At 36.5% G+C, this 22128-nt stretch overlaps 1 protein-coding gene across 1 annotated transcript in view; it reads right to left on the reverse strand.

Moving 5' to 3' along the window:
* Nucleotides 1-22128, reverse strand: part of LOC150085930 (P2X purinoceptor 4-like) — a 118044-nt gene that overhangs the window by 28035 nt on the left and 67881 nt on the right. The window contains exons 7-8 of the mRNA XM_090374745.1: nt 17541-17682; nt 3774-3904 (exon numbers count right to left, since the gene is read on the reverse strand). Of these exons, the coding sequence (XP_090230871.1) occupies nt 3774-3904; nt 17541-17682 (273 nt within the window). The remainder of the gene's footprint in view (nt 1-3773; nt 3905-17540; nt 17683-22128) is intronic.

Here is a 22128-nt window from a genome sequence, read left to right on the forward strand (position 1 = left end):
GGTTTAGGCATGTTAAACATCAGTATGATATTTCTGGTTGGGTAAGTGTACCATCTCTAGTAATTTTAATCCTTCTCACAGCTATGATGCCTTGATCTTCAAGTTCATTTTTAATTCCTTCTTCAGAGACGCTGATAAGGTTCCATTCAGAAATTACTCCTTTCGATGTATTTAGTATATTATGGGGAGAGACCTTTACTGGAATCCCACCAAATGTTTTCATTTGAAACAGTCTTTCTGCATGTTTGGCATTTGCTGTCTCGACCAGAATGTCGCCTGATTTTATTTGCTTGATATTTTTTGGTGTTTCAGCCACACTTTCTAAACATTTCTGGATGACAAATGGTGACAGTTTTCCTAATGGCAGTTCTGATGTAGAATGAAAGGCAGGTGCATGAAGCAATGTCACATATTTTTTTGCCTTTTAGTTTTTTTTTTTTTTTGTTAGTTGTTGGCGCATCGACTTCTGTGGCCATATTGCACGTCCCAAGGTTTTTGCATTTTCTACTCTGATCCAAGCCTGAGGTGGGATTCGAACTCACGACCTTTGGGCTGCCAGGCAGGCACTTTACCCACTTGGCTAGCCCGGTTGGTGCTTTTTAGTTGCAATAGTCTCATTGTCCTCATTTTTCCGACTCAAAGGAGTCAGATCTTTGGGATCCGTGGTTGTAATGTTTGGCTCATCCATGTTTGCTCCTTTTAGCCCTGGGAGTGAGAGCTTTTCCTCCCAGGTTTCTGGTCCCGCCACGGGGAGGCAGGACCACTCCTGGTGCCACCTAGTGACCAAGTGGAAGTACATTAGTGGTTAGTAGGACTAGGATATAAATAAAAGAAAGGTGTCTTTCCTTTCTTAGGAACCTTTGCACTGATACTTTTCAGCAATTATATATATATACAATAGAGAATTAGCTTTAAACTATAGATATATGTAATACTCTTTCACTTTATAATCGCAAAAATCACCTGATCGTTAGAAACGCTTGGCACTCTGGGCCTGTTTGCAGTAGCGCTGAGTTCCTATGTGCTGCCAGTAAGCAAAATAAAATTTGCCGCCCTAAATGTTGAATACTGATAAGCATTAACCAATCAGAAACAATATCGAAAAAATTTCGGTGCCCTCTTGAACTGCTGCCCATAAGTGACGCTTACCTCGCCTACCCACTTGCTGCAGCCCTGCCTGTTTGTCTAGTTCAGTCTAGTCACTGTCTTTACTATCATTAACAACCCTGCCAACCTTTGTATCAGCTGCAAACTTGACATTAAGCCTGATATACCTTCATCGATATTATTAATAAATACACAAAACAACAATGAGCCTAACACTGAACCCTGCAGGACTCCACATAGAACAGTGTCCAATTATTACCACTCTCTGCCATCTCCCACTCAACCATCCCTTTATCCATTGCAAAAACTTGCCCTTAATGCCATACCGCTCCAATTTGTGCAACAATTTGTTCCAATTTGTGTTCCATGTGCAACAGTATCAAATGCTTTCCTGAAATCCAAGTACAGGCAATTCCCACTTTACGAGTTTTTGCTTTATGAATTCCTGGGTTTACGAGTTTTTTTGGCGCAGGTAAAGAAAGCCTGCATGAGAAGCATGCAAAAGTTCAATGATATTTACCGGTAAAAGTACTTTGCCATAATGGCATTTGTATTGTTGCTTGCTCAGTAAACATACAGTGGGTGTTATTGGTCAGGAGTAGAAATTGAATCCCATGGGAGATTGAAACCCTCCCGAAGTGGAGGGGGTAACCTGACCTCTTTTCTTTAGAATCACTGGTAGACTAGTGAATAAATTGTTTATCAAGGAAAAAAAAAGACAAAGGAAGCCCACATGAGAAGCACAGCAAACTTCCAAAAAGCTTACCGGTGAAACTATGTTATGAACATTTTTTACGACGCCAGAACTTCCAATATGACTCTGTTCGTGATTCAATTAGTGATTCTAAAGAAAAAAGGTCAGGTTACCCCCCCTCCACTTCGGGAGGGTTTAAAGCTCCCGTGGGATTCAACTTCTACTCCAGACTGATAATACCCACCGTCTGTTTACTGAGCGAGCAACAATACAAATGCCGTTACGGCATAGTACTTTTACCGATAAATTTCATCGAACTTTTTCGTGCAGGCTTTCTTTACCTCAGCTGTTTTTTTTTTTTTTTTTTTTTTTTTAAATTAAGTATCAACAAAATTGAAACTATGAACATTAATTGCAAAAAATGAATGTTAAACATTCACAAACACAGCATTTCAAACCACACACATAGCTATACAATACAGTGCACCCTGCTTTACGATATTAATCTGTTCCAGAGTCACCATCATATTGTGAAAATATCATAATGTGAATCCAATAACACATTGTTTTTAGTTATTCATTCCAAGACCTCAGAAGTTGAAATTTTCGCTATATAACTAAGCTATTTATCTCTTTAAAAGGTCAATTTCATAATGTAAGTTGTGTTAGTTACCAACTCAAATGATTAAAATGTACTATACTTTCATCGTTATCATATGTTCTGTTATACGAATCAGTTTTGAATGCCTTAGTGATATTTTTCTAAAGCAAATTTCTGGAGGTCACGACCATAAAACAATAAAAACAATTTGCAGTTTCCAGTTTATTGGGCTTTTCTGTTAGTGTAATCAATTATAAACAGGTAGTAAACTTGATGTTATTGCATTTGCAAAAATACCAATAGCTGGAATTGTGAGTTTTTATGTTATTATAGTGAAATGTATTTCCTCTTCTCTTCACTGCAATTTTCAGTCATATAAAAAACATACATATATTTTCAGAATCTTCTCTTCATTCCTTTTTTTTTTTTTTTTTTTTTGAAGCTTCGTAAACTTGTTACTCCATGCAAATCGTGTTAGTTGTAATCTTACTTGCGCGTATCATGTTAGTTAGTTGCAATTTGTATGTGCTGTTAAAAAATGTTTATGCATGCTACCGTGAAATTTATAAAGAAAAGAGAAGATTATCTTGGAAACAAATGCCTCTTGAAGCATTTCTGAAGACAACTCCTTGTGCAACAAACCAACAACCAGTACCGACCCAACAATGAGTGATCAACTAACGTGCATTTAGTCGATGATGATGGAGGATGAACATTCTTTAACATAAATTAAGTCATAAATAATTTCTTGAAATTATAATTTGCTTGATTTTACAGGCTATGTTTTCATTTCTTTGGATAAATTAATCATTGTTTAAACATAAACTAATTAGCTAACTAATTTCATTGTTGAGAATATAACCCCTGTTTTTAACATTATGTCTATAGGAAATTAATTTCCACTTTACGAGATTTTGTTTTATGAGTGCACACTAGGAACGAATTAACTTGTAAAGTCAGGAACTACCAAAATTATTTTTTGGTAGTTCCTGACCTACCTTTGTGATCACATCGTAGTATCCAATAAAATTGGTCAGACAAGACCCTTAACAACTCATGCTGTGTCTGAACTATTATTGTAGTCTTGTCTAGGTGATATTAATCATGTCTTTGTTACTGGTGTAAACACTTTATCTTTCATACAAGCACTATAATCAGGTGCCACTGTAGTGCTCATTTTGTTTTAATCAAGAAGAAATAAAATATAAAAAATATTATATTAATGCCAATTTTCTTGCACCTATAAAAGATTGGGAAAACTATGGAGAACAACATTAAATATTCCAATTTATCTGAAGATTGATAGTACCCAACAAATTTAAACAAAATTTTCTTGTTATGATGTAAATGAAAACATAATAACAGACCTACCTAAAGTTCCATCCTTTACTTAAGTGTGTTTTTGGATTATCAAGACGTCGAAATTTATAGGAAGGCATACAGTAATGAACATCATAATCAAAATCACAGTCCCAAGTGATAACAATTGCTATGATAGCTCCCTGAAAGATAAAAGATTATCAAATTTGTGTTATTATTTAAATCAAACAATTCATATCAATAAGCTTCCTTTTCAGCCCACACCAAAAGTTTATAAACCTACACTAAAAGGTTTATTAGTATTAAAAGGTTTGTTAAACCTACATTAAAAGGTTAGCAATATAAACCTATACTAAAATGTTTATATTTGCTACATAGAGGGGAAACATGAACAATTAACAAAGAAGTGAAAGATCGGAGGCATTTGAGATGTGGTGCCTACAAAAAACCACGAGAATCAGATGGGCAAGCAGAGTTAGCAATGAAAGAGTTCTACAAATGGCAGACACTTAATAAAAATGATATAGAGGAGAAAATTAGCATACTATGGGCACACCCTGAGAGGAAAGAAATGAAATACCACAAACTGCACTGGAGGGTAGGATACTGGGATTCAGAAAAAGTGGTAAAGGCAGAAGTGATGGATGGATAAGTTAAGAGACTGGACTAGACTGAATACTGAGAAAATAATTCATGATACTAGAAACAGAGACTTGTTATTTGCTAGCTGCCAACCTTCCTGTTGGAGAAGACACCTAGAAAAAGAGAAAGAAAGAACTTAATAAAAAAGACATTAATAAAAAAATTCTATTATCAACCAAAATACTGTTGTCCTGGTTTTGAATAACTTTCTTTACATATTATATCACACCTATTACTTTAAAAATTCAACCGCTGAATTAATTACTTCAAGCTTGGGAGTGATGCATCTTCTCAAGCAAAAGAACTGACAGAAAAGGAAGTCTTCGGGGGGGAAAACGCTGCAGAGAACTCCAGTTAAATTAAGATCTTCATCTTTGCCAGGTGCATCACAAGAAACAACTAAAAGAACCGAGAAAAGGAAATCTAGGAAAACATCAGATAGACAACTGGATAATGCTTCGGATGGAGGTGATGTTGGTTCAAAAGAAAAACATAAGAAAAGGAAAAGAAAAGATGAACAAAGTACTGAAGGTATTATGAAGGATGGTTCCAAATATGTATTTGAAGCGAAGAAAAAGTTGAATGATTATTTATGGGATAAAACTAAAATACCTAGTGAAGCAATAAGAGTTATATTGGATATATGGAATTCTATTGAAAAGAAAGCACATGAAGTGTTTGTTGAGAATAGCGTGCTAAAAGACAGATTAAAAAGAATAGAAGAAAAATTAGATGGCGTCAGTTATGCACAAGTAACAAAGAGTAAAATTACGGAAGAAAAAGGAGTTCCGAAGATAATGATAATACGGGCAAATACTGGGAAACATCGAACAAGTGAAGAAGTTAAGGAAGAAATTTTAAAAGAGGTGCGACCGATGCTATCAACAATTAAAGTAAGGAACATAAGAGTGATTAGAGACAGAAGCGTGCTGGTTGAGGCTGATACGAATGATAACCTGGCAAAGATAAAATCATGTTCTAAAATACAGGAGTTGGGGTTGCAGTATAGTATCCCAAAGGCTGTTAATCCTAAGATCGTAATATATGATTGAGAAAGATTTAGAGAAAGAAGAGTTCTGGAGGCATCTATGGTTAAAAAACTTTAAAGAACATAATGTTATTGAAAAGAAGGTTAAGGAGGGAATTGAGGTACTCACAATTAATAAAAGTAAAACAACTCAGATGAATAATTGGGTTGTGCAGGTTGTACCTGAGTTGTGAACTATAATAAGTGATAAAAATAGACCGTTCTTAAGATGGAGTGCATGTAAATTCAAAGAGATTTTCACTGTGACACAATGCTACAGATGTTTATTATATGGACACATAGCAAAGTATTGTAAAAGAGAGGTGGTGTGTGGGCACTGTGCAGGTGCTCACTCCTATAAAGATTGTACTAATAAAGGGAAAAATCCGAAGTGTTGCAACTGTGCGAAAAGAGATGTAGAGGCTGTCCATGTTGCCACCGATAAAAATTGTCAAGAATATGTTAAGGCTCTGGAGATATAATAATACGGAGATACGAATTTTCTGGAGATATAAATATACAAAAAGAAAATTTGTTATGGCTAAGAAAATAAAAATAATTCAGTTAAATGCCCAAAGAGCCAAAGCAGTGGCATCAGAGTTAACAAAATATATGGAGCAGGAAAATGTAGCTTTGGCACTCCTACAGGAGCCTTATGTTTTTAAGGAGCAAATAGCAGGTTATCCTAGGAATTATAGATAATAAAGGGAAGTGAAAGTCCTCAAGTTGCAATTTTAGTAAGAGATAAGAACTTAGTGATCACTAGAATAACAAGTCTGTATGATAAATGTTGTGAGATCATAGGTAATTTTGGGAGATGCTATTTTGTTTCTTTATATTGTCCACCTAATGACGATATGGAAAATAGTATTAGAATTTTAGAGAAAATACATAATGTGATAGGCTCTTGTGGTGTAGTCATTGCTGCAGATTCAAATGCTAACTCTCTGCTCTGGGGTGGCAGAGAATCTGATGACAGAGGATTAATGCTGAAGGATTTTCTTGCCGCTACTGGAGTAGAAGTAGTTAATACTGTAGGACATGCTCCAACATATAGCTCAATACATGGACAGTCCTATATTGATTTGACAGTTGTAACTTGGAAAGCAATAAGGAGTATAAAGGATTGGAAAGTGGAGGAGTGTTGCATAAGCAGTGATCACAATGCCATCTCTTTTGACTTTAGCTGCGATGAACAATTAAGGTACAAAATTGATACTGGTAGATACCAAGTTAAAGATGTGTCCTGGAATAGATTTGATGAAATATGTATGGAAGAATTTAACTCCATGGATTGGAACAGTAAAAGTGGTGAAGAATGTGTGGGAACCTTAACCTCCAAAACCATCAAAGTGTGTGAGAAGTTAATGAAGAAAAACTTTAAAGTGAATAAACCTGTACTGTGGTGGACTCCGGAACTATCTGAAAAGCGCAAGGATATGTTTGCTAAAAGAAGAAACTTTCAGAGAATAAGACGGCATGGTGATAGTGAAATGTGTAATATATATAAGGAAGTGTATAGAGATGCAAGATGTGAATATGTCCGGCCCATAAATAGAATTAAGAAAATAAGTTGGAGAAATTTTGTGAGAGAACAGGGATCCAGAGATCCTTGGAATTCGGTTTTTAAATTGTTAATTAACAAGAAAAATATGCAAGAAATTTTAGATATCCCTAAAGATAATAATCAAATTATAACTTGGCAAGATTCTGTGAGCAGGATCCTAGATGATCTCTTTCCGCAGGACTCCGGAGAGTTGGGGCAGGATCAGAAGCAAATGCAAGAACAAAATGATAAGTATTCTTCTATAAATATGGAGAATGAAATTTTAATGGAAGAAGTAGAAGAAGCAGTGTTCCGTGCAAAGGATGGAAAATCACCAGGCCTGGACAGAATTGAAGTTGTTATTATGAAAAGGATTTTTAAATTGATACTGGATTTATATTTGTATATTTTTAATAAGTGTTTACAAGAGGGTACCTTCCCAGTATGTTGGAAAACGGCTAAATCAAACTAATTGTTAAAAGTATGGACAGATTAATGAATGAAATAGGAGGGTACCGTCCCATTGCCCTCTTGTCAGTATTAGCAAAAGCGTATGAAAGGTTAATAATTAACCATTTGATGATTACCCATAATGAAAAGAATGTCCTCTAACAACCAATATGGCTTTAAAAAAGGTTGTTCCACAGAGGATGCAATATATGAATTAGTTAAGACTGCTGAGAGTGTGATGAGAGGTATGCTCTTGGGATTTTTATCGATTTTAAAGGGGCGTTTGATAGGCTGTGGTGGGAAGGTATCCTAAGTAGAATTAGGAAAGTAAGATGCTCTGAAGTTTTATTTAAAGTTTTTAAGAGTTATTTTTCAAATCAAGAAATTATTGTGAAAAATATGTACAAAGAAGTTATCCACAAGGTTCGGTGATTGGACCCTTTGCATGGAATATTGTGTTAGACGAGTTTCTTGAATCAGAAATGATAAAAGTTAATAAAATAGCGTATGCAGATGATCTTGTCCAAATTGTTCGGGGAATGCTAGATCAGAAATAGAAAGAAGGGCTGAGGAAATATTAGGGCAATTAGAGATATGGGCAAGTAAATATAAGTTAGAAATATCCCAAGAAAAGACTGTTCAGATGCTTCTAAAAGGGAAGCTTAGCATGAACCGTGCCCCCACAGTGAGGCTTCAGGATGGTCCGTTCGGTATGTGAAGGTTACAAAGTACTTAGGGATAAAGATTCAAGAAAGAATATTCTTTACAGAACATGTTATATATTTGAAAATAAGATTAGGACTCTGCATTCCAAGCTCAGGAGAGTTGTAAGATCAGACTGGGGAATAAAAGGACGATCCATCAATTTGCTGTACGATTGCTTATTTATCCCCATAGTCACATATGCCTCAGGAGCTTGGGTGCATAAAATTGAAAATACAGTTATGCAAAAGTACTTATTACAAGCACAAAGGTTTGCTTTATTGGGAATAACCCGAGCATGCCGAACCGTCTCCTCTGAAGCCTTGCAGGTGCTTTCAGGCAAGATTCCGGTCCGGTATGTCGTATTGCTATATGGGCTGTTGTATTATACCAAGAAGAATGTTAGGAGAACATTATTTGGTATAATATCTTGCCCTGAAAAAAGACAATATACAAAAAATGATATAAAGTTGGAGAAGAAAAGATAATTGGCGAGATATATATTAAATGGCAAGAACTATGGGATCAAAGTCAAAAAGGATGACAGACGTATAGCTTCCTTCCAAGAGTAGACCTGATAAATCAAAGAAATAAAAACTGGTTGCAGTTTCGTCTACATGCGACGTTCCTTATAACCGGACACGGTCTTGCTCTGAGGTTGCACCAGTTGGGAGTGTGGAGATTGTGCGAGTGTGGTGTCCCAGAAACATCTGAGCATGTCATGTTAGATTGTCAAAATTATATAGATCTGAGATCTGAATTAGAAAGATCTATTGGTCAGTTGGGAAGGGAGAATCTTTGGACCTTGTTCACAGATAGGAGATTTTTTACATATTTTAATAAATATGTTGTGGAGTGTTTCCAAAGAAGATATCGCTTGATGCTAGATAGTGGAGGCCCGCCTACAAGCAGCAGGGGTGGTAACTCCCATCATTAAAATTGATAGAAATTTAAATCAAAGTCAATTATTCTTATGGGAGGCTAAGTGGCCGAATTGCATATTTTGTTATTTTTTCGTTGCATTTTGAATTATTTATATTAATATTAATAAAAGAATTCTAAAAGTTTAAAGTAAAACTCCTGATAGGAAAAATCCACGCATAGGCTACGGCCTGGGAAGTGGATAATCTTAAAGGAGGCGCTAATGGTCAATGGAGAGCGCTATAGGACAATGGTTGAAAATTTTTATGCCACAGCTACCAGAAGACCACAATATGTGGTTCCAACAAGATGGCACAACGGCTCACACAGCTCGAGCCACAATGGACTTCCTAAGGCAGCATTTTCCCAATCGCATTATTTCAAAAAATGGTGATGTGTGATGGCCACCACACTCATCAGACTTGGCCACCCCAGACTTCTTTCTTTAGGGCTATCTCAAGGATAAAGTGTATGCCAATAACCTTCAAACCACAGAGGCCCGTGAGAAAGCATATGTTTGTGAGCAAGAAGGAGGTGGTCATTTAGCCAATATTATTTTTCACATATGATGTAAAAAATTTTCAAGAATAAAGATTTCATTCACCGTTTAGATAGTTCATTTATTACATTTTGTTCTAAAGTTATAGAGAAAACAAACTGTTCAGCTTATTTTATTGTACATACAAAAATCTTCCCACATCACCTGTCCATCGCCTCCAATAATTTGTCTAGTTCCTTCTTGAATTTATTCAAAATATCTATGTGCAACCTATACATCTTCAATTTAACTATCCATTAGCATAATGAATTAGTCCATTGCCAAAGCAATGCTAATCACTTCAAGTACCTTTTCCTGAGAGGAGGCCTGTACTTATTGTAAGCCTCTGTATCCACTAATAATTATAATCATCACATGTATTTTTCTCTCTGCCACTGTTTCCATCAATTCATTTGATGCCCATTTAAGTTTAAACCTTAAAGAATATATCTTAGTTGGTATGAAAAGCTTGTGTGGTTACTTTCCTGTGGTGTTCTATGGTTACTTAGCAATTACATTTGTTAACAACTGTTGGTTCCAACGAATTCAGAGACCTCTCCATCTATGGTGCCTCCATCAGCCTTTGAGGACCTTCTTTGTGATCCGAGTTCTTTTCGATCCAGGTGAAAAATAAAAGTTGCGATATATTACGCCTTGGCACATCCAAACTGGTTATCACCATAGCCCCTACCCCCAGACAGCCAACGGAACACAGTTCTGGAATAAGTCACCAACTAAATGAGAGCAGGTCAACACAATCAGGGCTGTGTTCTAGCAACAAGTTGATATTATAGCATTATGTTTTGGCCCAATGAAATTTAATATTAATTAATTATTAATGGATTAACAATTAGAAAAAGTAGTTAAGAATTAATGGGTAAAAGAATTAGTGATTGCGAAAGATTTTATTTTATTTTATTTCTTTGATATATGCAGAAAAAATCCTCTTCTTTGCATTGTTAGGCTTTTAAGCTACTGAAGAGTGCAATGAGGATTAAGCCAGTCCTCAAAGGTATTCAGAGCATTTTAAAACAAAGAAGGCCTAAGTGCCTTCAAGTAAAACTATGATAAGTTTTTGGTAATACAAGTATAATAAGATTTTTTATCTACTGTCCCTATGCAGCAAAATACAGTCAAAAATAATCAACACACTGTTTTGGGTTAGTCCTAGTAGCTTTGAAGATGCCATTATTTTGTATGTTGATACTACTACAAACATCTATTGCTTCATCCATTCCTCAAATCATCAGAGTTTGCTGATGATTTAAAGGTGGAGATGGTGATTAACAATCTGAGTGAGGGCACGTTGTTTCAAAAAGACTTGGACAGTTTCATATATGGTCCAAAAATGGCAACCAAATTTAATGCTTCTAAATATAAGGTTATTCTAAATATAAGGTGCTTCTAAATATTTGGGGAAAGAAATCTTGGAGTCATGTACAAGCTGTAAGGAAGAGGAACTAAAAGTAGTTGAAGTTTAAAAAGGCTTAGATATTATGGTTAATTTGACATGAAATTTTCCGTGCAGTGTAAACAAGCAGCCAGGAAGACACATAGTGTTCTGTCTATGATTTATAGGGCCTTTTGTAATAAGAAGGACATCATTATCCCTCCTTACAAGGTGATGGTTAGACTGCATTTGGAATACCACATTCAGGTTCAAAGACCACACCTTAAAATAAGAAATTGAAAAAGGGTTCAGAGAAGGGTGACCAGATTGGTGATGAATACAGAGAGAGATGCATATATGAAAAACAGCTTAGAAAGTGTGGATTGAAAAGTTTGATAAACAGACATCTGAGGAGAGATCTAATTGAGGCATATAAGGCACTGAAGGAATTGAGTAAAATGAATGAGGAAGGGTTGGTCTCTCTTGTGGGCAAGACATGAATTGGGGGACACAAATATAAAATCTCAGAGAATAACAGAACATTGGATCTCGTGAGGTTCATCTGTGAGCCACCATGGATTCACTATGAGTTGTCGAACACTGGAATAGGTTTCCTCCCAACATGGTAGAGGCAGTGAGTCTAAGATTAAAGCAGAATTGAATGATAACCTTGTGGGAATGGGAAAAGTATGAGTATTCTGAATTATTATAATTATTATTTATTTCTTTTTGGATGATGCAGAAAAAGTTCACTTCCTTGCATCATTAGGCCTCACTAACATTAATACTAAAACCAGAATTCAAAATCAGTGGCATCTGTAGTGTCCAATAAAAGATGTGTGATTGTGCAATCTTTGATCGGAAGCAAGCAAACAAAAACCCTAGGAAGCTCCTTGAAGCTCTTGGAACAGAGAAGTTTTTCCTCATTTATTTTCTGATTTATTAGCTTAAATTGTCATATTAACTTATTTTCTAGAGTAGCTTTATATTCCTAGTTACGATACTTAGTTTAAAGTTTAACTTAGACAGAGATTTTGTAGGTATTACTTAGTATCGGTAACGGTATCAAATCCACGTGTTACAAATAGAACACGTCTTTTTTTTTTTTAACCAAATTTAGTCGATTTATTAACCAATTGTTATATCAAATTATCTTCTATAAGTAGATTATAGACCTAGTCACGATCCTTAGTTTATTCTAAATTGAGATAGCGAGATTTGGAAGCTAATCAATACTTACGAGTCCGTAGAAGTACCGTTCAAGAATTCCCGCCATTTTTACACGATAGCAGAGCTTAGTGTAGTATAGTGCATAATATAATATTGTCAATTAATCAATAAATCTATTAATCTTGATAAACTTTATTGTCAATTAAATTGTATTTTTAACTCTATATATATAACGACTTAATCGTAACAAATAATTAATACAATAACTATAGTGGTACACGTGATATGGAAGTTGTATAAAGGGAACTCGTAGAAAACACTAGATACCGAAAAAAATATATATAACATAACTGTTTGGGATATAACTTAAGGATTTAATTTTTGTTTTGAAATTTTATTGAATTGAATCGGAATCATGAATCTGACCAGAGCAGCAAAGCAAAAGGCTCAAGCTAATGGGAGTACTGTGGTTCAGGGGAGAACTGAGGGGGGGGCAGTTGCCCTCTGAATCACAGTCTTTTAAAATGCACTGTTTGCTTGATGTTTGCGGAGCAGTCGGGTAAGGGACATGATACTGCCAAGGGGGATTTGTCTTTGTGTCTTTGTGTGTGCACGATGTAAGGAGTGCAAGGAAATCTGGTGACAACTCAGTGTTGTTATGGGCCTTTATGAGAGCTTGAAGGACAGGGTGGATGCCCTCGAAGGAAATAAATTGAGGGGCCCATCAAGCTCTCAGCTGTCCACATCAACGCCAGAGCTTGCACTTGGTCATCAGGCAACACAGAGGCAGCAATTTCCCCCCTAGGCAGAATGCGCTGGTCCCACAGGAACTAGTAGTTGTTGGTGACTCTATTGTCAGGGAAACGGGGAACATGCTTTGTAAAAAGGATAGGTGGAATAGGACCAGGGTATGTCTGCCAGTGGCAAAGGTTGATGACGTTGTAGAGTGGATATCATCTTTTAAGGGCACAAAAGGTGATATAGTTGTACATGTTGGCACTAATGATATTAAGAGTAGGAGACCGGCGGAATTACTTAGCAAGTACAGGTCACTGTTGAAAAAAAGCCGTGAATTAGGGTTGAATTTGAAAGTGTCTGCAATTTTGCCCAGACACGATAGGAGGGAGTATATGATGAGAGCCTTGTCGATCAATTCGGCCCTGGAGGGATTGTGCAAGGCTCAAGGGGTAGAATTTTTTTCAGCCTGGACTGTACTTGTTAACAGGAGAGATTGCTTCTACAGGGATGGGATACACTTAAATATAAAGGGTGCAAGAATTTTTGCTGATGCTGTCGAGGCAGTGTTAGGTGGGTCGGAAAACTGCTAGTTGGGGAGGATACAAGGACTAATAGATTAACAGTAGCCACTGGCAGAGGTGGAAGTGATTCTTGCACTGCTTCTATTGAAATGAGCAGAAGCCTGAAAAACAAGATGCAGGATATTTCAGAGACTGCTGGGAGTCATTGCGGTACAAGTGAACACATGGGTTGTGTTAGGGTAGCTAAGAATAGGAACAGGTGCATGTATACTTGCATGTACACCATTGCTAGGAGTTTGGTAAATAAATTTGATGAATTTGAGGTATTGCTCAAAGCATCAAAGGCGGATATTGTTTAGATATCAGAGACGTGGTGTCACACAGATATAAGGAATGCAGAACTGGAATTTGGGGAGTACAATGTCTACAGAAAGGATAGACAGGATAGGAAGAGTAATGCTATTAGTCAAGAAACACATAAAATCCAAGGAAGTGAAGCCAGTCGACATCGCTGGACAGTGCAGTGTCAAGTCAGTTTGGTGTGACATAAGCATTGGGAGATCAAAATTGAGAGTAGGAATGGGCTGTAGGCCTAATGACTCTGATGAGTATAATAAGAAACTGTACAGGGAAATACAGTGGGCCAGTAAATCAGAGAGTCTTATAATGGGGGATTTTAATTTCCCAGATATTGACTGGAATTTGTGGGTTGGTCACTCGCACACTAGCAAGGCTTTTGTGGTTTTATTGGATGATTGTTTTCTACATCAGCATGTTCGTGAGGCAACAAGAAGGAGCAATACTCTTGATCTGATTATCAGTAGTGATTCTTCATGCATTAAGAATCTGCAGATAAATGAACCACTAGGTGGCAGTGATCACAGTGTGTTGAAGTGGGATTTACTCAAGGAGGTAACTACCATCAGAGGTAAAGGGAAAGGTTTTTGTTTTCGTAAAGGCGACTATGATGGTCTGAGACAGTATTTAAATTCTGTACAGTGGGACCAACTGATGATGTTACCAACAGCAAACTCAAAATGGGAAGCATTCAAGGAACTAATCTTGGAGGCTACCAGGCTTTACATACCAACTAAGAAATATTGTTCAAGGTTTAGGCCTAAATGGTTGTCAGATGAACTAATGAGACATGTGGCAGAGAAGAAAAATGCATGGGATACATACAAATTAATGGGTGACATGGAAGCCTATAATAGATATAAGTTGGTCTGTAACCAAGTCACAAAGGAGATTAGGCAGGCAAAGGCAGACTACAAAAAATCCTTGGCAAAGGATGCAAAGAAAAACAGCAAAGAGTTCTTTACATATTTAAACTCAAGAAGGAAAGGGATGAATCAGATTGGTCCACTGGATATTGATGGTTCAACAGTTGAGGATCCTGCTCAGGTGGCTAACAATCTAAATGAGTATTTTGCATCTACATTCACGCATGAGGAGTTATTCAGGAAGGAGAATGATGTAGGTAAAGTAAACATTGGTAGTGAGCTGGATGATTTTGTAATAACTGAGAGGAAAGTGGAGGAGAGATTGTTGAGGATAAACATAAAAAAGGCACCTGGGGTGGATGGGATCTATCCAGTTATATTAAAGGAGGCAGCAAAGGAAGTAAGCAAACCCCTAGCCATAATTATGGGTGAGAGCTTCTTTGGAGTCAGGGGAGGTACTCATAGACTGGAGATGTGCAAATGTAACCCCAATTCACAAAGGAGGATCAAAGGCTGACACAAGTAATTATAGACCTGTCAGTTTAACTTCTGTTCCAGGTAAATTAATGGAGGCACTGGTTAAAGAAGCACTGCAGGATCATCTAGACAAGAATTCAGTTATAGCTCAGACGCAGCATGGTTTTGTTAAGGGCAGGTCTTGCCTGACCAATTTGATTGGATACTATGATGTAGTCACAAAAGAACTGGATGCAGGGAATAACTTTGATATTATATATTTGGATCTTAGAAAGGCTTTTGATACTGTTGCACATGGAATACTGCTGCACAAATTGGAGCAGTGTGGCATTGGAGGAAAATTGCTGCTATGGATAAGGGGATGGTTGAGTGGCAGAAGACAGAGAGTGGTAATCAATGGACACTGCTCAACGTGGACTAATGTTATTAGTGGAGTTCCTCAGGGTTCAGTGTTGGGTCCGTTGTTGTTTTCGGTGTTTATGAATGATATTGATGATGGGATATCAAGTTTAATGTCCAAGTTTGCAGATGATACAAAGGTTGGCAGGGTTGTTAAGGACACTACTGACGCTATGCTGCTGCAACAGGATCTGGAAAGGTTGAACAGATGGGCTGAGAGGTGGCAAATGAAGTTTAACATTGACAAATGTAAAGTACTACATATGGGAAACAGTAACCCCAGAGCAACGTATCAACTCTGCAGTACTACACTGACAGTGGTGGAGAATGAAAAGGACCTGGGGGTAATTGTGCAGGCAGATATGAAGTTCTCTGAGCAGTGCAGATGAGCTGCAAGAGTAGCTCATGGTGTCTTGTCAATGATATACAGGAATTTTTCTAGCAGGGATAAGAAGGTGATTATTCCCTTGTATAAGGCAATGGTTAGGCCACATCTTGAGTACTGTATACAGGTCCGGAGGCCTCATTTCAAGAAGGATGTAGAGCTGCTGGAACGGGTACAGAGAAGGGCAACAAGGTTAGTGAATGGAACAAAGGGTTGCTCTTACGAAGAAAGGCTTAAGTTTTGCAAATTACAGAGTCTGGAGACTAGGCACCGGCGAGGTGATCTGATAGAGGTGTATAAGGCTTTGAATGGTTTGAGCATGCTCAATGCCAGTGGGATTCTTCATCTTGCTCAGAATAATCACCTCAGAGGGCATAAATTCAAATTGAGGAAGGACGGATGTCGGATAGATGTGCGGAAATTTGCCTTTGGCCAGCGAGTGGTTGGTTGGTGGAACCGACTTCCATCACTTGTTGTTGAAGTTGATAGCCTAAACAAATTTAAAGCTCAACTGGACAGGTATTTCGAATGAACGGAGGGGTGAAATGGGAGTGGTGTGTTTTTTTTTTGTTTTTTTTTTGGCTGATGCTGAATAAGCTTGCTTTCTTGCATCATATGCCTCTACTAATGCTAATGCTAAAACACGTGCTAGCACAGATGTTTACATTTACAGTAAGCATCTTTGTGAAATCTGGTTACCAAAGTATGTAAGTGTTTTGAATTTTATTTTTTATTTATTTTTGGCTGATGCAAAAAAAAAAAAGTTCACTTCCTTGCATCATTCGGCCTTATTAATAATTGAATAAAAAATTATTCTAAATTTAATGATGTAAAGCCATGGTTTATGGTTTTTTTGTTTGAAATTTCACTGCTTCATTCTCTATCATTCATCTGCTCACTGTCATAATACTGTTTTTTTTTTTTTTTTTTTTTACAAAAAACGATACGACAGTGAGCAGGAGAACAGGTTAAAATAAATGAAGTCTGAGCCATTAATCTGAACAGTTGGAAGCTATGTTAATTTGTGAGAAGGTCTTGAGATAATATATGATTTGGAAATTAATCAATTTATCCATCGCTTAAAAAGAGTGAAATAAGGGCAACAGGATGATAACTGAATGGCAAAGGAATTTTAAGAATGGCTTTTCGATGCAGTAGAAAACAGGTTTGTCTCTTTACACAAAATAGGTATTAACTCTAGAGCACAAATTTTAAAAATAACTGAAAAGAATACCATCCAAAGAAATACTGGCAATGAGATTGCTCAAAATTTTTCTAATTGCTTTTTGACAAAAAAAAAATGACACTGAATGTTATTTTTGCTAGTAGTAGGAAATTTATCAAGGTCATTCATGCAGTAGTTAAGAAAGTAGAATGCAATTTAGTTTTACCTTTAGATGAAGTTGCAACAGAACCATAGGGATGAAAAAGATAGAAGTAATGATGAATAGCGGTCACACGCTTCAGCAAAGGAGCAAACAAGAATGGGAGTCATTTATTCAAGGTATCAATTTTATTTCCCTAGATTTTTCAAAACTGTTTACATTTATTAATAATTTATTTGCAACAGTTGCAAGAATAAGTGTTAGAAGAAAATCAATATAAAATATGAATAATTCAACTGTGAAAACTGAATTAAATATAATTTAAGAGGATAATTAAAAGGTATTTGCTTAAACATGTACTTACTTTTGCAGCTAACTTATTGTAATCCTCCTGTGCTCCATGGACTATATCTCCAAGATTAAAAACAGGGCACTGAGGGTTTGTAATACGATTATAACGGCAACTACTTAAATATGATTTATTAGAAGTGTCCAACAGATTTTGCCTAAAATAAAAAAAAATTACAGCTTAATCATTTTAAATACATGAAAAATAAACAAACTCACTGTATTTTAAAATTAGACTATTGCTGATAGATGAAGTCATTTGTTTATTAATATTATTATTATCATTATTATTATTATTATTATAAGCCATATGGCGCAAGGAAGCCTGAGGCTTATGCTGCACCAGCCAAAAAAACAAAATTCCCGAGTTACCCTGAGAGAGAGAGAGAATTAGAAAGGAATCACCAAGAAAGACTTTAGCATTAGCATTAGCAGAGGCATCCGATGCAAGAAAGCAAGCCTATGCAGCATCAGCCAAAATAAAAAAAAAAAAAAAAACCCACTTCCATTTCACCCCTCTGTTCGTTCAAAATACCTGTCCAGCTGAGCCTTAAACTTATTTAGGCTATCAACCTCCACCACAAGGGATGGAAGTCTGTTCCACCAACCAACCACCTGCTGGCTAAAGGCAAATTTCCGCACGTCTATCCTACATCTGTCGTTCCTCAATTTGAATTTATGCCCTCTCAGGTGATTTTTCTGAGCTAGAGGAAGAATCCCATCAGCATTGAGCATGCTTAAACCATTCAAGGCTTTATACACCTCTATCAGATCACCTCGCTGGTGCCTAGTCTCCAGACACTGTAATTTGCAAAACTTAAGCCTTTCTTCGTAAGAGCACCCCTTTGTTCCATTCACTAATCTTGTTGTCCTTCTCTGTATTCGTTCCAGCAGCTCTACATCCTTGAAATGAGGCCTCCAGAACTGTATACAGTACTCTAGGTGTGGCCTGACCATTGCCTTATACAATGGAATAATCACCTCCTTATCCCTGCTGGAAAAATTCCTGTATATCATTGACAATACTCCATGAGCTACTCTTGCAGCCCGTCTGCACTGCTCAGAGAACTTCATATCTGCCTGCACAACCACCCCCAAGTCCCTTTCATTCTCTGCCACTGTCAGTGTAGTACCACAGAGTTGATACGTTGCTCTGGGGTTGCTGTTTCCCATGTGTAGTACTTTACATTTGTCAATGTTAAACTTCATTTGCCACCTCTCAGCCCATCTGCTCAACCTTTCCAGATCCTGTTGCAGCAGCATAGTGTCAGTAGTGTCCTTGACAACCCTGCCAACCTTTGTATCATCTGCAAACTTGGACATTAAGCTTGATATACCATCATCAATATCATTTATAAATACAGAAAACAATAATGGACCCAACACTGAGCCCTGAGGGACTCCACTAATAACATTAGTCCACGATGAGCAGTGTCCATTGATTACCACTCTCTGTCTTCTCCCCCTCAACCACCCCTTTATCCATAGCAGCAATTTGCCTCCAATGTCACACTGCTCCAATTTGTGTAGCAGTCTTCCATGTGCAACAGTATCAAAAGCCTTTCTAAGATCCAAGGCTTTTGATACTGTTGCACATGGAAGACTTAAATATATACGTACTTTTTATATATAAATTTGCAATTATGACATTCCAAAATTATTTCTCAAAGAAAGTAATGAAGTAATACCTTATCACTCTTGAAGTATTTCCACTCTAAAACTTTCATTCTCCTTCACACTTTCAAACACCCTTCCATTTCCCTATATTGTTCTGAATAACAGAAATTCCATATTACAGAACTGTGTTATTCTAGGGTTGGGCAAGTTGAGGTAATTACAGAAAAAATGAAAAACACAAAACTAAATCAAGACAGAAAAATTTTAGCATGGCACAATGCAAGAAATAAATTTCGGTTTTTCAAAGTTTGACAGGATTTATTTATTACAAAGAGAAATAGATCTATGGCACTTTTAAGGTGCAATTTGTCCGCTTTCCTCCACCTGCACTCAGAATTGCTGCAAAACTTGTGGTTGCTGGTAAGTGAAAGAAATTTCACCACCAATCAAAAAAAAAAAAGTTCATAGGTGATTTTTTGTAAATCAAATGTAATCTTACTCTGATAAAAATATCCTTCATAATTAGCATTACCTTGGAAATGAACTGGTTCATTTAGTTGGTGATAAAGAATATATACGAATATATTCAAAACAATTTTTTTACCCTTCTTTGAAGTAAATATCATGATCAATATTGTAAAATTTCAATACACTATCCCTACAATAGCAAGTTACTGATAATAATGATGAAAACAAAGTGAAAGAACTTTTCCACAGGCTTCACTGGAAAACTAACACATAGTAGGAACTTGGTGGTTCTTTAATTAATTTTGTGTTGTTTTTATTCAGGGTTGATAACTAGGCAGAGGCTACCTAACCAGGAGGAGATCCCCCCCACCCCTTCATCTCCTAAACAAGGAAAGTGTGTGATGTATTAGTTTTTGCAGGCAAATAATTCTCACTCAACTGCTAAGAAAAAGCAAGGCTTGTGTAAAATGAGCTGGAGAATAGCAACTTACAGTACCTCACATAAACATAATATTCAGGTGAAGAGCAATAAATATAATTACTACCAGAGGTGAAGAGTAATAAATATAACTGCTACCAGGGGCTGTTCACTAGTTGCAGTTTTACATGTGTTCCTCTTATTCTAATTTATTTCTCTGCAACAACCAAAAAATATTTTTTATTGAAAGAATGTAAGTCTGCCCTTTTACTCTACACACTTCTTTTTAAACCTGCACTTTTACTCTGTATACTTCTTTTTATGTCTGCAATTCATAAAATTTTGCATGATAAAAGGTCATTGCTTGTTTTTAACAGCCCATAATGACATCTGTCTGGCACAGTATTAGCAGTCAGACACATTTTCTTTAGTTTTCAACTTCATTCTGAGCATAAATGAAAATACATTTCCTTGGAAATCCATCCAAATTCATTTAATTTCTGAAATACCAATACATTCTGAGGACTTTTGCATTCAGCACAGTGGTTATAAATGCAGTCCGTCCCCTTTATGAAAAAGGCCTGAATTTGAATCCTCCTTTGATTTGAGAAACTGTTATGAGAAGCCAATTTTCATATCATGGATGAATTATTTGGTCTCCAGCAAGAGTCACATTGTTTTTGTTCTTGAAAACTTGAGTTTTTTTCATTCAGCAAAGGAGGAAATCTAGAGTACACCAAATTTACAGACATGATATACCGAAGCTGCCTTGGTGCAAATGGTAAACAACTAAACCACACCAAACCAATTTTCTGAGGATTACCTTTGGCATTAAGTAAAGGAATTATGAAACATGAACTTACTTTAACTGGCTGCATTTCAGCATTTTGTTTTCTTTTCCCAATGCTTGAGACTTTTTATGGCCTTGCTTTTATGCCACAAGCTAGTGTTCTTTTTGTGTTGCAATTATGGTGTAAAGTATTTTTGGTACAGATGATATGCACCATTAGTATATGGTTTCCATGCATAACTCCAGTAGTCTCTTTTTTTGCAAACATAGTGTATTTCTAGTACCTCCAGTTCCACCACCCAGCATTAATTTCTATTTCTGCTTATGTAAATTCTTCACTTCAGAACCGAATAACATTAAGAGCATTTTTCAAACTCACTACTGTCTGAATGGAAAACTGATGGAAGCTTAAAAGGAACAAAAAAAGTCTATTAAACTGTAAGCAATTTCTCCTGCAGTCTCTATCTTTAAAGGACAAAAAACACAAATTTTACATAATAATCTTGATAGTTAACATATCTGCATTTACCATCTTTGCAGGTTTGAACATGTTTCAAATCTACTTGAAACCAAGAGTTAACCATCTTTGAAGATATCAACAGATTAATAACAATTCCATTTAACAGTGAAGTTTTTGTTTTATAAGTACACAGAGCTCAAAGATATATTTTGATAAGTTCATTAAAATAATTATTCTTTTCCAATGTTCAAGTTTGTGCTCACCACCACAACAGTCTGACCATATGCTTCATTACTGATATTCAACAGCTTATTATTATGAATGTAGTATTTAACCCAGAATTATTACAGTGGGATACTGAGTTCCCCAACTGATTTTGTTTTAGTTACTGTCAGAAGCTTGCAGCACTCTATCAGTTTCCTGAACAGTAACATCATAGCAGACAAAGACTTCTTCATTAGCAAAGTATATCATCATCATCATCAACCATTTTCAATCCACTGCAGGATGAAGGCCTCTCCAGCAACTTTCCAGTTCCTTCTGTTTTGAGCACTGGCCATCCATTTACTACCCACAAACTCATGAATTTCATCTATCCATCTCCGCCTTTGTCTTCCAGGTTTTCTTCTAGCTCCTCTTGGATACCATTCTGTTATTTTCTTAGTCCATCTGTCATCATGTCTTTGAGCTATGTGTCCTGCCCAAGACCATTTTAGTTCTTTAGTTTTGATAAGAATGTCTTTTACTTGAGTTTGCTGCCTAATCCATGTGTTTCTCTTCTTATCTAACAGTCTGATTCCCAATATGATTCATTCCATTCTTCGCTGTGTAGTTCTCAGCTTCTCTTCCAT

Source organism: Mastigoproctus giganteus, chromosome 5, assembly GCF_048544385.1.
Source record: "Mastigoproctus giganteus isolate SK-2022 chromosome 5, ASM4854438v1, whole genome shotgun sequence".
NCBI classification, from domain to species: domain Eukaryota; kingdom Metazoa; phylum Arthropoda; class Arachnida; order Uropygi; family Thelyphonidae; genus Mastigoproctus; species Mastigoproctus giganteus.